The sequence below is a fragment of the Antennarius striatus genome, chromosome 22 (assembly GCF_040054535.1).
Source record: "Antennarius striatus isolate MH-2024 chromosome 22, ASM4005453v1, whole genome shotgun sequence".
NCBI lineage: Eukaryota > Metazoa > Chordata > Actinopteri > Lophiiformes > Antennariidae > Antennarius > Antennarius striatus.
The window spans coordinates 15,623,803-15,638,423 of NC_090797.1; the positions used below are offsets into that span (position 1 = coordinate 15,623,803).

General features: G+C 44.7%; 1 protein-coding gene across 3 annotated transcripts in view; it reads right to left on the reverse strand.

The window, feature by feature from the left end:
• Positions 1-14,621, reverse strand: part of arhgef39 (Rho guanine nucleotide exchange factor (GEF) 39) — a 59,016-nt gene that overhangs the window by 17,261 nt on the left and 27,134 nt on the right. For 2 of the 3 annotated variants that reach the window (XM_068306993.1, XM_068306992.1), the window contains exons 6-7: positions 13,740-13,810; positions 7,838-7,966 (exon numbers count right to left, since the gene is read on the reverse strand). In XM_068306993.1, coding sequence (XP_068163094.1) covers positions 7,838-7,966; positions 13,740-13,810 — 200 coding nt within the window. The remainder of the gene's footprint in view (positions 1-7,837; positions 7,967-13,739; positions 13,811-14,621) is intronic. The other variant, XM_068306994.1, reaches the window with a different exon arrangement.

Below are 14,621 nucleotides of genomic sequence, written 5' to 3' on the forward strand. Positions count from 1 at the left end.
GCTGGAGCCACGCCCAGCTGGTATGGTGGTTGACAGCCACTGATATCCCGTCCACCTATGCGATCCATTCCTTCTTCTCCCCAGTCTCTCTCCCTCTATCACCCCAACCAATTAAAAGAGGATGGCACATCTCGAGTCTGGGACCTGCTCAGGGTTTCTGCCTGTTAAAGCACTCGTCCCTTCTACCCTCACCAAGCACCTGCTCGTGTGAATCGTTGTGTCTCTGCACAATCAGTCTAGCCTCGCTCTTCTGACAAAGAGCTTCAGAATAACACAGTCAGTGTGAGACATCCGTGTAAATGTGATGGAATCGTCATTTCAGCAAGAGAACAAACTGAAGGAGACAAGCTGAAGTGAAAGGTACATGAAACTACTCAACTGGAGCATCAACACTGACCACAGAAACCTGAGACCGTCTCAGCGAGCAGCAACAACCTCTGGGTGTGGCCGCTACACAACTTCCTCACCGTGATTGGCAGCAGCATGAGGAGAGTTTAATAAGCATGAGGCTGACATTTGGATAGATAAGATGAAACTCTGCCTGGGTCCAGTGTGTTTTTGTAATTGCCCCAGCCAGTAGCCTGTGATTGCAGCTAGCCTGAGCGGCCAAAGATGTGCCTCAGGCTGAGAGCGGACATTTCCAGCTACAGACAAGCCTACTGAGATTAAGTGGCAGGGCCAGGCAGGGGTCAAATTGCTTTTAAAATGCCATGGGTCTAAGAGACAAACAGTTGAGAGACACTCCAGGAGTCTCTCAGGTGTTAAGTGGAGATTGGAGCAGTGGTTGTGATCTTTTTTAAAAAATTGATAAAGAAATATCTCATCCACCCCTTTAAAGACTGTAGGGAGTCAATTTAATGTGTCGTTACACTCAGGCAGCCATGTCACACAAACTTTGTAAGAAATTGCTCTACTGCACGTTTTCACACAGTACACGCTCCACATAAAGAGCTCACGTATGAGCAGGACATGCATCAAATGCCTGCATTTTAGGATAGTATGTTTGACTTTTGGCTTTTTGTTGGACAAAAAAACTATTTAAAGACAATACTTTTTAATGAACAAACTGATATAATGGTTACACGAACAGCTATAGAACTAGAATATCTGTAAAGAACTAACATATTGAGGGAATGAGTTGATGATTGAATAATGGTCAGGGATAGTCAAACAGCACATGTATGTAAGCTGTTCACTGCAGACAGAATCCATCATTAACGATCTGCACGACAGTTTCTGGATGACCCTGATTACTAATATAAAAGAGGTCTTGTTTGTTTCTCTAGACCAGGGGCGTCAAAGTCAAACTCACGGATGGTCAAAGAAACAAATTTGCTACGAGCCGAGGGCCGGACTGGGTCCATGTTTATCAAAACATATTGAAATGAACACAGCCTACTGAACCAAAAGCTAACATAGTGTATATTATGTAATGATTAAATAGATGAAGTAATATTTTGTGATGGCTCTGTCAGTAACTTCAAGGGGAAACATTTTCACCAGGCAAACAGCAAAAAAAGTAAATGTCCTTCAAAAACAAAATGCTCCTGCATATCAAGATAAATTCATTAATGAAATTGCATGCATTATAAACTGAAAATACAGTATTGTGCATGCATTATTGCATGCTCAATAATAATGCATTACTGTGCAAAAATAAAATAACATAAAAAAATGCTGCTCTACAATCCTACCAATCCTACCAATCACTGCTTTCAAATAGTACAATTTAAAAAAAAAAATCAATTGTATTCTTTCTCATGGCTCTTATCTGCAATTTTCCTTGAATTCATTCAACTGAAATATAAATAAAATATAATACAAAAATCTATGGCACACAGAGAAAACAATCCTTCAAAGAGATATCACGTCTTGTAGAAACAAATGTAAAATTTTAACTGAATTTAAAACTGAAAATGCGTTCCTGCTGTGTGATGCTGACTGGTCTGAGGCTGAGCCTGATATTTGATGGTTTCTCATCATTCATACAAGTTCGTAAATGTTCAGGGTCAGGGGTCATTCAGGGGTCAGGAATGTATTTTTGGTGCATCCAAAACACCAGCAGGCCGACGTGGCCTGCGGGCCGGTTCTGATAGTGATTAAAAATCATCCGGCGGGCCATAAATAATTTTCCAGAGAAAACCAGTCGGCCAACAGCATGAAGGAACGGCGAAGTTCCTCAGTCTTAACTCTGAAGGACATGTGTGGTGCAAAACAGTTACGTTTCATCATCCAACAGCGTATTGTCTGAAACACGATAGTGGAAGCTTTTTTGGAACTCCAAAATGATTGTGGACAAAACAAAACAAAAAACGTAGCTAATTGAGTCACTGCTGACGAGTCTGGACTGTTGCTGCAGCGGAGAATAATAATGTTTTTCTCCTACAACAAGTGATTATGATTATGATTATTATAAAGAGGTTTAGGGCATGTCCTCCATTCCTCTGTGGAGACTAGTTAACCATATGTTGTTTGCTCTGGAGAAGACAACCAATGAAATTAAAATCATCCTAACATGGAAATCTCATAAGACAAATAAAACCAAAAGATTATATTATTTATTTTTAGAGGATATAGTTGGTAAGATGTGCTCCAGACACATAGATCGCCCTTCAAAGTTACCTAAAACAACTTGTTTCCACAGTAGCTTGACAGATGTGCTTACAAGTGGACTAATGGTGTAATTTTACTTGGGGTGTTCTTAGAGAACATCACCTGAGAACATTAAAACAGGACACATGTTCTCAAACAGAACCCAGTTTGACCAGCTACCCGCTGCCGGAGGAGAAACCAGTGAAGACACCAGTGCTGTCAGCTAGCTGCTGTTAGCGGAGGAGCTAGGACGACCCAGACCCACAAGAACCTTCATGTGTGTTTTGTTTACCGCTGGTGGGGGCTGCTTCGTGATGTTTGAGCCCTGTGGCTGTCTGGTCTGTGGTTGGGTCAGTGCTGGCCCAGGCGGTGTGTACGTCTCAGTTTGAGGAGACTGTCAGAAACAGTAACACTGCTGGGTGATTAGAGTGACTCCTCAGCAGCAGGCTGCTGTTGGGCTAACGGTGACCATCTGCTCTGCTGATGATTGAAGGATGACTGTTTATACATCAAATTCCTGCATGGGTAGTAACGTGTAACGTGTTGGCTCACGCATCGGCACGCTGCCAGCGCCCAGCGTGTTGAGACGGACGTTTGAGAAAACCAGCGATGATCACTCAGACAGCACAAATCTCCCTGGTAAGAGTGTTAGGAGTGGCCATTGTATACAGGTAGTCCTCAACCTACAAACAGGTAGGCCTAACCTACAAAGAGGTAGTCCTAAATATATGAACAGTTAGGCCTCAATGTACAAACAAGTAGTCCTCAACCTACAAACAGAACTGGATCAGAGAGGTTGTTGGTAAATTTTTATGTATTAAATTTTAATTCCTAATCTCCATTTGAGGTCATTGTAATTTCATTACTGCTCTAAATATCTAGTCAGTACCTCTCAACCTCCCTCACAAGCTCTGGCTCCTTTCCCCCCAGCAAGGTGACATTCCATGAGCTAGACTCTTTTTCTGGGGATTGGGTCGTCGAGCCCCATGCTGACGACTGCCACCCAATCCACACTGCACCCGTCCCCTACGGTTTCCTCGGCGGGTGGCGAGTCCACCAGAGGTTGGGCACACGTCGTTCTTTTGGTTTGAGCCCAGCTGGGCCCCTTCAGCAGAGGCCCGGCAACCAGGCGCTCGCATACGAGCCCCAACTCCAGGCTTGGCTCCAGGGTAGGGCCCCCGGTTGCGCCATACCAGGAGTCCTTGATGTTTTAGTCATCATAGGTTCCGTGAACTACATGCTAATGCAAAAGAAGTCCCTCCTTGCTGACATCGATGAAGCCCAGCCTTCTAATCAGTTTGAGCAGAACTGTGATGTTCTTCAAGCCCAACAGTCTCATTGGCCGCTATGCTGCCCTCCCAAAAGGCATAATAACCAGAGAGGGTTGTTAATATTTGGTTATGTGAGGCTTTCTGGAAGACAATAAATGTTTACATTCAGGCACCCCTGTGATTGCCACAGGATTTCTGCTACAAATTGAACCCGGCCCCCCATTAGAGAAGGGAAAAGTTAGGTGGCCCTTACGGGAAAAAGTTTGGAGACCCTTGTTCTAGCAGGTTCATAGAGGAGGAAGAAGCAAGCCTTCAACACCCAGGCCTTTCAGACTCCCTTAGATTCCCTTGTCAAACAGCACCCCAGCTCTGCTCCAGGTGATCTGGCCCAGATGGGAAGGACAGGTGAACAGAAAAAACACACTGATCTACAAAAGTTCCTGGTCGTCCTGCTGGGACTGATGGTGGAGAAATAACCCATGCAGATCTTCTGAAAGTCCAAAGGACGCTGAAAGATTGTTGAAAGTTATTTGATGAACTTCATTAATCAGAATTAGAATTATCACACCATATATAGTCAAACAAATAGTTTTTCTGAGATCTGGCAGCACTTCCATGGCTCTCACAATGTGACCTGCAAAACGTGATCCATGCAGTCATCTGAGGAAATACTGTAATTCCTTTGTCCCTGACATAAACAAAGTCCGCTCTTTCACCTCCGACTGCTTCAGAAGAAGCCTTCTGAATAATCATCTCCTTCAGTGAGAACTACTAGACCACTTCCTACTCCTGAAAATGTTAACAGATTTTCATGCTGATGATTTAGGTTGTAGTTAAACTTACTCCTTGAAATTATCATCTAAAAACTTGATTTTGTGTTTACTCAAATTATCTATTTTTTCTGTGACATTTTTGTGTGTAGATTCAACATAATTCACTGTGAGATGATGGAGACGATCAGGAGCAGGTCCACTGCTGTTTCATACCACATACCAATGTTTAACTGGTATTCCACCATTTCAGAAAAATACATTTCTTAAAAGGTTACTACATGTCACAAAGGAATGAAAAAGCCCAAGTAATTTGCAAATGCGATTCAGTCCCTGTACAGTCCACAGATAGCTCTAATCAGGCTGCCTAAACAGCAAAGTCCAGCAGAACCCCCCCATTCAGCTGCCCAACACACACTAACCTGAACTAGCTGATGGGTTAATAACTTTCTCGGGCATCAATCTGTTTAAGTTGGAGCGCTGCAGCAGGAAGCTGCTCTCCACTGCTGGAGAAGTCCTCTAAGTAGCAGAGCACAGCCTCAAAATCAACGCCAAACAAATTGATTCATTAATGTCTTCATTAAATTTTTATGTTTTCTATATTTGAGATCAAGCAATGGTTCCTGCACAAAAGCTAAAAAAGTGCCCTTATCCGTCCATTTAATTGAGAATCGATCAGAGGAACTTCATCCACGCGCTGCAATCGCACTGAACTGGGAGATAAGGACATCTGGTCAGACCTAATTGTTAAGATGCTTCATAAAGTACAGTGGCAGTACATAATGGTTCCAGTCTCAACAGCAGCACCTCAAGTTGATTCAACACGAGGACCGCAGGAACCAAAAAGAGGACGGGTCAACAGATCGTCTGCACCAGGAAACTGAAGCAGCAACAACTCTAAATAAGAAAACAAAGGAGGATGCTCTAAGACCTGACAGGAACGCTTTAGCTGTGACTTAATTCAAGTCACAGAAGCAGCTGATCTAATGAAGTGGGCAAAGCTGTCCAGTTTTAGCACTAAGGTCTGAGAGTGTCCAAAGGAAGGTGTGCCAGACGGCCCTAACCCCTAACCCTAACCCTAACCACATCGAGGTGAGTTCCAGAGAGTATCGGCTCAGACACGTATTCAGGGACGGCAGTGGGAACGGCTCAGGAAGGAAGAGTTTAAAGTGGATCCCAAATGCGACAGGGGGTCGATCAATCAATCAATCAATCAATCAATTAAGTTTTATTTATATAGCGCTGAATTAGGCAACAGACATTTCAAAGCGCTTTAACAGACAGAAAAACCCAACTGAACCCTCCAGAGCATAAGAGACAGTGGAGGGAAAAACTCCTTCGTTGAGGAAGAAACTCCGGGCAGGACCCAGACTCTTTTGAGCGGCCATCCACCTTGATCAGTTGGGAGGAAAAGAAATCAAAGGAAGATAAGAACAGCATCAGAGAGAGAGACAGAGAGAGAGTGTCAGATAGTCCAGATAGAGTCAGTGTTAACATGGTTCAGGTTCAGTGAACATCAGAACCTCTGTTGGACCTCCTGAACAGATTACATGTAGAATGTTGGACAAGAATGGACATGTCAAGTAAAAAGCGAGGGGAAAAGTGTGTATCCTTTGTCAACAAAGAAGAAGCTCCACCCAGGACCTGAGGTGGGGAACAGAATCAGTTAGACCTGGTCTCAACACTGGCAGCAGCAGACCAGAGGAATCAGCCGCTGTCTGATTCAACATGTCAGAGCTGAATCCAACCACCATCCAACGTGTCTGAGAGGGAATCCTCAGACGTGGTTTAGTTTGAGAATACACAGAATAGATGAACAAAGGCAGATTTTTGTGTTTTGGCCAGATTTAATCCTCTAATCCCACGTGTTAATATTATTTTTATGTGACGTAATGACAATGGTTTGTCCCACACTTTAAGCTACATTTCTCATTTGAAAAACACCACAAAAAAGTCTATTAGCACTGCTAGCATTTTTACTCCTTTCTAGTGGATTATTAAATATTTGTGTCTAAACATGTTGAATTTAATAATGCATTCTATTAATGATAATTAATTAGTTTGGACAAAATACCATAGAAGTGAAATGTTTTAACTGTCACAGACGTTAAAAGACATAAAGAGAATGGATGTGGAATGAAATGGAGGATGCTTTAAACTGGAGGAGGAGGCAGGCGCCCCCCCCAGCGACACCGGATGACTGTCTGCATGTCCACGTCTCATTGATTCAGGCTTTGTGCCCCACCATGCCCCCCCCCCCCCCTCATCTCCAGCAGAGCTACTTAATATGTCTGAGGGGCTCCGGCGCTTCTCATCTGTAAGAGACGGAGCTTTTCTCTTCCCCTACATGAGAGGTGGAGCTGGTGGGAGGAGGAGGACGGCTCCGGGTGGGGTTCTGAGGCAGCGGCGCCGCCGCCGCTCTGAAGTGGGCCTGTTGGGACCGGAGCTTTATTGGCTGGAAAGGCAGCTGGCAGAGTTGCGAGGGTCTGAGAACTTGGATGAGAGGAAGCTTTTGAAACTTCCCACATCGGCATTAGATAGATGAGCTGCTATTCAGCACCCGCTTCCAGCTCCACCAACACACACACACACACACACACACACACACACACACACACACACACACACACACACACACACACACACACACACACACACACACACACACACACACACACACACACACACACTAAACAAACCTGCAAATCTAAGCAAACAAACACAGACACACACACAGAGGCGCGCGCGTTTTTGGCTTCCTTTTTATCTGTTGCTTGGCGAGATGAGGCTGGGCTCTAATTGGTCCTGGGGGAGATTGGCAGGGCGAGCAGAGCAACAAGGAGGCCAGACAAACAACAGGAGGGGGAGGGCAGGAAGAAAAGGGCCCCCCCGCTCCACAAGTAGAGAGGGAATCACAATAGAACGTGTGAAAGAAGGGAGTGATGGGGAGGGCACGGTGAGGGGGGGTACAGCCTCCTGCCAACAGTTAGCAGCAATTCTCTACGAATAAAGAGCAAACGACTCAAGTTCAGTAGAAAATGATTTCTATTGATTTCAAGTAATGCAGAAAAGTGCAGTCATGTCTCCAAGCTAAATAAATTTTCCTTCAGTGCATCTATACCCCCCCACATGGGCCAAGGTGCTGCCAGAGGAGGGGAGCTGCTCCTCGGGGGGCTAAAGGGTTGGGTAATCAGGGGCTCTAACCTGCTGCCAACACCTTAGTCTTGCGTCCTTTCAGCAGTTTCTGCACCCGGCAGAGCTGCAGGTGGTTCTCATGGCGCCGCCTGTTGCTGTGGATACGCTGGGACACCGCCCCCACCGCGGCCACCGCCCCTACAGGAAACACGCAGAAACACTGGGATTATCATACATGAGGGGTCAATGACAAACAGTAATATTTCCTCTGTGTGGGTCATCCGTGATGTAAGGCGATGGCGTCAGCTGAGACTCCAGCCGTGTTCAGGGACAACGGTGGTTCACCAACCGTCACTTCTTCACCTCCAGCGTGGGCTCCGCCCTCAGCTCGGCACACACTCCACGTCATCAGAGTGTGTTTCAGAGACACACGTCTACCTGACAACATCAGTTCTTGACCTGGCTGAACAGATAGTAGTGACACCTGGTGGACAGTCGTTCAAAGCACACGTCCCCCCTCCAAGAGGACACAACAAAGTACCGCAGCAGCAGACTCACCAATGCATTACCAACCTTTTTAAAAAGAATGGTCAACACGTTACATCAACCAACTCCTCACCTCTCCTCACCTCTAACGCTCAAGGACTGTTTTTTCTCACTAGTGGATTTTTTTCACACGGATGGAGTAACTGGCCAATCGATGAGCCGTGACCTCAGTACTGCTACCAATAATTAATATATTGGTCACTGAAAATCCAGTCATCTTCTCCCTAACATTCATTTGTTTGGAACAAATGAATGTTAGGCCTGCCTGTCAGGTCGCTCTCACAGGACGTAGTTATCTCTTGATCTACTCCAACCCTCTGAGCCGCTGAGGGTCCACAGACACAGGTTACAGGCTGGAGGTGGGGGTTGCCCCTCTGGTGTCATTAGCTTTAAAGGACATCTTCATTCATAGCTCATTAATCTTTGGCTCCCACTGATATCTCCACTGATTATTCATTACATCAATGAGTTGGATGCATCTGTGTTCTAGTCAACAGTCTGGGTTAGCTGCAGACTGTTGGCTTTCCCCACCCTCGTGGACCCATCACCCACAGGGCACATAGATGGGGTCGCCATATGGGTGACAGAAGCTGGCTATGTCACCTCACTGGGGGGGAAGGAGCCGGAGCTTGTGTTGGAGGTGGAGCATTACCAGTTGGATCTGGCGGGGCTTACCTGCTCGCATAGCCTCAGTTAAACTCCTGGACAGGGGTTGGACCTTGTTCTTCACAGTTACGTCAGGCGTGAGGCACTTGGCGCCTCACGCCTGGGGATACTCACAAGCCCCCTGCTGAGCGCCGCTGTGTTGGAGTTTACCTCCGTGGATGAGAGGGTTGACTCCCTACGCCTTACGACTGCTACGCCTTAAGCAGCTCAAAGCATTCAACCTCCTTGGGGTCCGTAAATGGGGTCCTTCACAGGATCGTTGTATGGGACTTGATTGTTCTCCTGGGCACTTCAATGTTTCAGCTGGCTATGATGGAGACACCTGGAGGGGCGTGATTGGGAGGAATGGCCTCCCTGATCTGAACCCGAGCGGGGTTATGTTGGTGGACTTCTGTGCTAGTCACGGATTGTTCATAACTAACACCATGTTCCAACACAAGGATGCTGATCAGTGTACCTGGTACCAGAGCACCCTGGGTCGGAGGTCAATGATCGATTTTGTGATCAAATCATCTGACCTTGTGTTTTGGACTGATCACAACCTGGTAGTGGCTTGAGTCCGTTGGTGGGGGCAGCTTCTGGATAGACCTGGTTAAGCCCAAACGATTAGTGCGGATGAACTGGGAACATCTAGAGGTGGACTCTGTCCTCAAGGCCTTCAACTCACATCTCCGAAGGAGCTTTTCTTGCCGCCCTTTGGACGCTGAGGGCATTGAACCTGAATGGTCGATGTTCAAACGTTCCATTGCTGAAGCTGCAGCTGAGAGCTGAGGTCTTGGGTGCCTCAAGGGACAGTAACTCTTGAACACTGTGGTGGACTCCGGTGGTCACGGAAGCCGTCCCGACTGAAGGAGGCCTTCAGGGGCATAAATAAAGGAACAAAGGATTTCATGTTGTCCCTGGGGACTCCTGAGGCAGTTGCAGGGTACCAACAGGCCAGAAGGACTGCAGCCATGGAAAACAACTTTGGGATGGCACCAAAATGGTTTTGGAAGACTGTACGGCAATCTCTCTGGGCAAAGTCACAGAGGTGGTTACTTCACGGTAACGTGGATAGATGCTGATACTGAAATACTGATTTAATTGCAGTATATTGGTCCGTCTCTAATTGCTGGTGAAGAGCAGACCACTGAGACGGAGAACTAACTACCCGGTTATGTTGTGATGGAGAAGGTCTAAGATATTCAAACATAAGGTCCTTGACATCCACTGCCTGAGACCATTTTTGTCAATCTTAATGCTGATGTGGCTCTTCTCTCAATATCAGTTTTCAATGAAACCTTTAAGATCTGAGCATCAGGACAACAGAAATAAAATCCTTGAACCCATTATGATCATAAATATGTGATCATACAGCCTATTCCATCCTACCAAATGCTGCACACAGTCTTTTGAAGGCTGACTCAGCATCACAGCCTGATTTCTCTTCATTTCATCAGCGTGCTACTGCAGAGAACTTAACTGAGCAGTGCAAATTTAAATCTCTCTACAATTCTGATTGGAGCTGATGGTCTGTTGAGTGGATCAGGCTGGGCTGTGTACTGCATATGAGTGTGTGTGTGTGTGGGGGGGGGGTGCTTGAGTGTGGTCATATTAATTAAAGCAATGCTGGTCTCCACCACAGTGGCCATTGTAGCACCTAATGCCTTATCCTCCTGCAAATCAGCTGGGCTGTCAGTCTGCAATTTTATGCAAACAGCAGCAACCCAAATATGTGCAGCATATTTGATGAAATAAACTATTTCCTTTGTGTCTAAAACAAGACCCACACATTCCCACATCAGCCTTTGCTGAGAAACGCTGAAACAGTATTCCTCCTCTTATGTTCTTATTTAGACGTTGAATATTTTCCGTTCAGAAAGAGTAGCTCAACAAGCTGTATGCCAAGAGGATTCATCAGTCAGACAAGTTGTCAACATAATTCTGAACTTATGATCCAGGTACTTGAAACAGTGTTGGGCAATGTCCACATGACATGATTACGCCTCCTGGAGTTTGGTGCTGGTACTGAGCGCTAACATTTTTCCACCGTCCAGATCTAAAGTTTTGGCCTGGAAGTTCATAATTTCATCATGTCCATCCGGCCCACACACGTCTAATGTACAGACGTTCTCCACCTTCCTTACCTTCCTCTCATTTTGCAACCAGACCTTTGCCCCACCGCGGCGCACTACCGTCACACCCGGAGTTTGCCCCACCTCGCGCCCTAAGACAGTTGGGATAGGCTCCAGCTTCCCGTGACCCGCTACGGTGGATAAAGCGGTTCGGAAGATGAATGAATGAATGAATGAACCTCCACCCCACAACAAACAAGAGAATGATCAGAATAGACACAGGAAGCAGCTGCTGTGTTCCAGGCATAATTACTGCTGTAAACATTTAGAACAACATCATTAACACTTCCAAAATAACAACAAAGAGATGGAGTCTGGTTCCAAGCAAAACTTTTGTCTGGAATTAAAAAAAACTGCTTTTGTTCTGAGCGCTAGAACTCAGCAGATGAACCTGATCCTCAGGGCAACGTAACTATACTAAAATAATCACAGCTAATTGGCTCGCTTAACTTCACAACAATTACAATGTAAAGCAAACAAGGCATCCGTGTAGACTTTTTCCCTTTGTTGCACATGTTTGGAATATTTTCCATTGCCTGCTTTAGAAAAACAACAACATCTAATTACAGTATTCTTGAGCTGAGTTCCAGCCAAGGCATTAATAATTCATCTGGGGCATAGACATTCTGAAGACATCCTCCGCTTCTCACAGCTCTTTATTCCATTTATTCACCAGATGGTGTTTGACCACAAGAAGACAACTGTTAACTTTTACTGTTCCATCCCTGACAAATTTAAGAGAGTCCTTTCTCCTCAGGTCACATCGGATTCAGGAGCGTGTGTCATATTAATACAGGATCCAGAAGAACCCGGAGCACCGGACTCACAACCAGTCCAGCGTCAGTTCAGTACAAAGGAGACGGGAAACAACACAAGTAGAAACAACAAAAACCAGTTTGTTTAATCTCATCCAATGTGATTTGTCTGGAATTCATTTTTTCTTGAGTAATTTCTTTTGCAACACAACCAGGCTAACTACACACACACACACACACACACACACACACACACACACACACACACACACACACACACACACACACACACACACACACACACACACACACACACTAAAAAGCAGCAGTTTTTAAAAAGGCTCTTTAATAAGAGGAAAGGCGATGGCGGTGCACATTTAGATGTGTACCTTCATCTTAGAGGAAGGGGCTGTTTTAATTCGTAAGCAAAGGCAGCACAGCAGCAATGAGATTTTAATTGATACACATTAATAATTCCTTGTGTACATTCACGCTCCAGTCAGATTTGCTACTTATTTGACGACTGAAATTAGTCATTATCGGGATTCATGTTGATGTTGAAGATTTTATTTATTAATATCGCTCCAGCTTAACATCGTCTGATCCGCTCCCAGTTAATTATGTCCAAATCCACATCAAACTAGAACTTACACGCATCGTGAGCTTTCCCACTCTTTCTTCCTGCTGCTAGCAGAGAGCTGCTGTGACAACAATAACAAATGGAAAATAAAAGGATGGAGAGCTCTTTTCTTTGTAGCTCAAATAAAGATAATGAGGGCTGTCTTTCACCATGACAGAGTCTGACGGCACTGATCAAAGTCTTCGCAGGTTGTTTGTTTTAGTGGGTTTCCTGCTGTTGGAGGCTCGGCCTTACATTTTACAATCGTACAGCTTTGCTTATCTCTCTTTGTCCAAACCGCCTGGAGAAGAAGAGTTCTGCTGTCAGGAAGCCCAACATCTATGTGAGTAGTGATGCAAAGCAAATCATTACACACTCATCAGCTGTTGTTGCTGCTGTTGCTGACAAACCCCAACAATCTAGACAGGCCGCAAGAGAAGGAGGTGACAACGTGAGTCCATTAGGAAGCAGCATGGAGTGTCAGTGAGTGGCCACATACAACAACTAATTTCAAGTTTTCATCATAGTAACAGGTAAAATGTCACACTTCCAATTCCGAATTATTGTACAAAGACTAAAAAAAATGACTGGGCTGCCCTCACGGAATGGTATAACAATTACAATAGACAAGACAGCAGGTTTGCTACAAAAGACTTCCAGATACCGTCAAAACAAGAAGTCCTCCAGACTCTGAGGGCCCATCTCCATGTTTTAGTGGTATTATATACAAATGAAGAGACAACACCAAACCCCCCAGGAGCACTTGACATAATGACATTTGTTAGCAGCACACGCGTGATGCAAATCTCCTGTTCCTTTGGTCAGATCAACATGTTTCCAGTCTTCTATTGTCTGATTCTGGAGAGCCTGAGTTCTTAGCGGACAGGAGTGGAACCCGGTGTGGTTTTCTGCTGCTGTAGAACATCCGCCTCAAGGTTCCACGTGTTCAGAGATGCTCTCCTTCAGACCACGGTTGTAACCAGTGGTTATTTGAGTTACTGTTGCCTTTCTATCACCTCAAACCAGTCTGACCATTCTCCTCTGACTTCTGGTATCAACAGAGCATTTCCACCCACAGAACTGCCACTGACTGGATATTTCCTCTTTTTTGAACCATTCTCTTCAAACCCTAGAGATGGTTGTGTGTGAAAATTCCAGTGTATCAACAGTTTCTGAAACACTCAGGTCAGTCCATCAGATACTAACAACCATGCCACATCATTTTACCTTTTGACTAGACAAAAAAATTGAACAATAGTTGAAAAACTTACTTGAAATCTGCTGATATTCTGGGTGGTTGGGACTCGTGTTGGCCGTCAGGTCCTGTAGGAAATGTTGATATCTGGAAGAAGACAATAACGGAGGTCACCATGTGTATTCATCTTCTGTGTATTCATGTTCACTGGAAAGAAAGATGGTAACATTATCTGTGCAGCCCTCATTTATGTGTACATACAATTATGTTTATAATAATAGCAGTGTGTCTAAAAATGTGGGTAAACCTCAACATTCTTTAAATATTTTTATTTTTATTTAAATGCACACAAATGCATTGGGGACACTTCAAAGCAAGAAATGTGGAAAAAGTCATTAAATATTGTAATATTTTACAGAAAGTTAACAAACATAATGTGAAAAAATAGCAGTGTTGGCATCTTTCTTTAAAACTCAAAAATGTACTACATAAAACTAAGAAATGCTTCAAGATTAAAACTTTCCTGAGACTCTCAAACCAATATTTAGTTGTATAACCAGATTGTGGTAACTGCTTCACATCTGTGGTGCATGGACTCGACCAACTTCTGGCACCAGTCATTTCAGTGTTTGTGGGTCGTCTGAGAAACGGTCTGCGGCCCTTAAACCCAAAAAGAACAATCTGACTTTCATCAGTGTACAAAATTTTATGACATTTCCTCTTGGGCCAGTGGGTGTGGTCTTTGGCAAATTGTAACCACTTCAGCACATGTCTGTTTTTTAACAATGGGACATTGCGGGGGCTTCTTGCTCGTAGCTTGGCTTCACATAGACGTCCTCTGATTGTACAGGACTCAGAGACCACCTTAGATCTTCTCTGATCCTTTTGGAGACAATTGTTCACTGAGCCTTTGCCATTTTGGTTATTCTCGAATTTATTTGAGTAGGTTTTTTTTTTT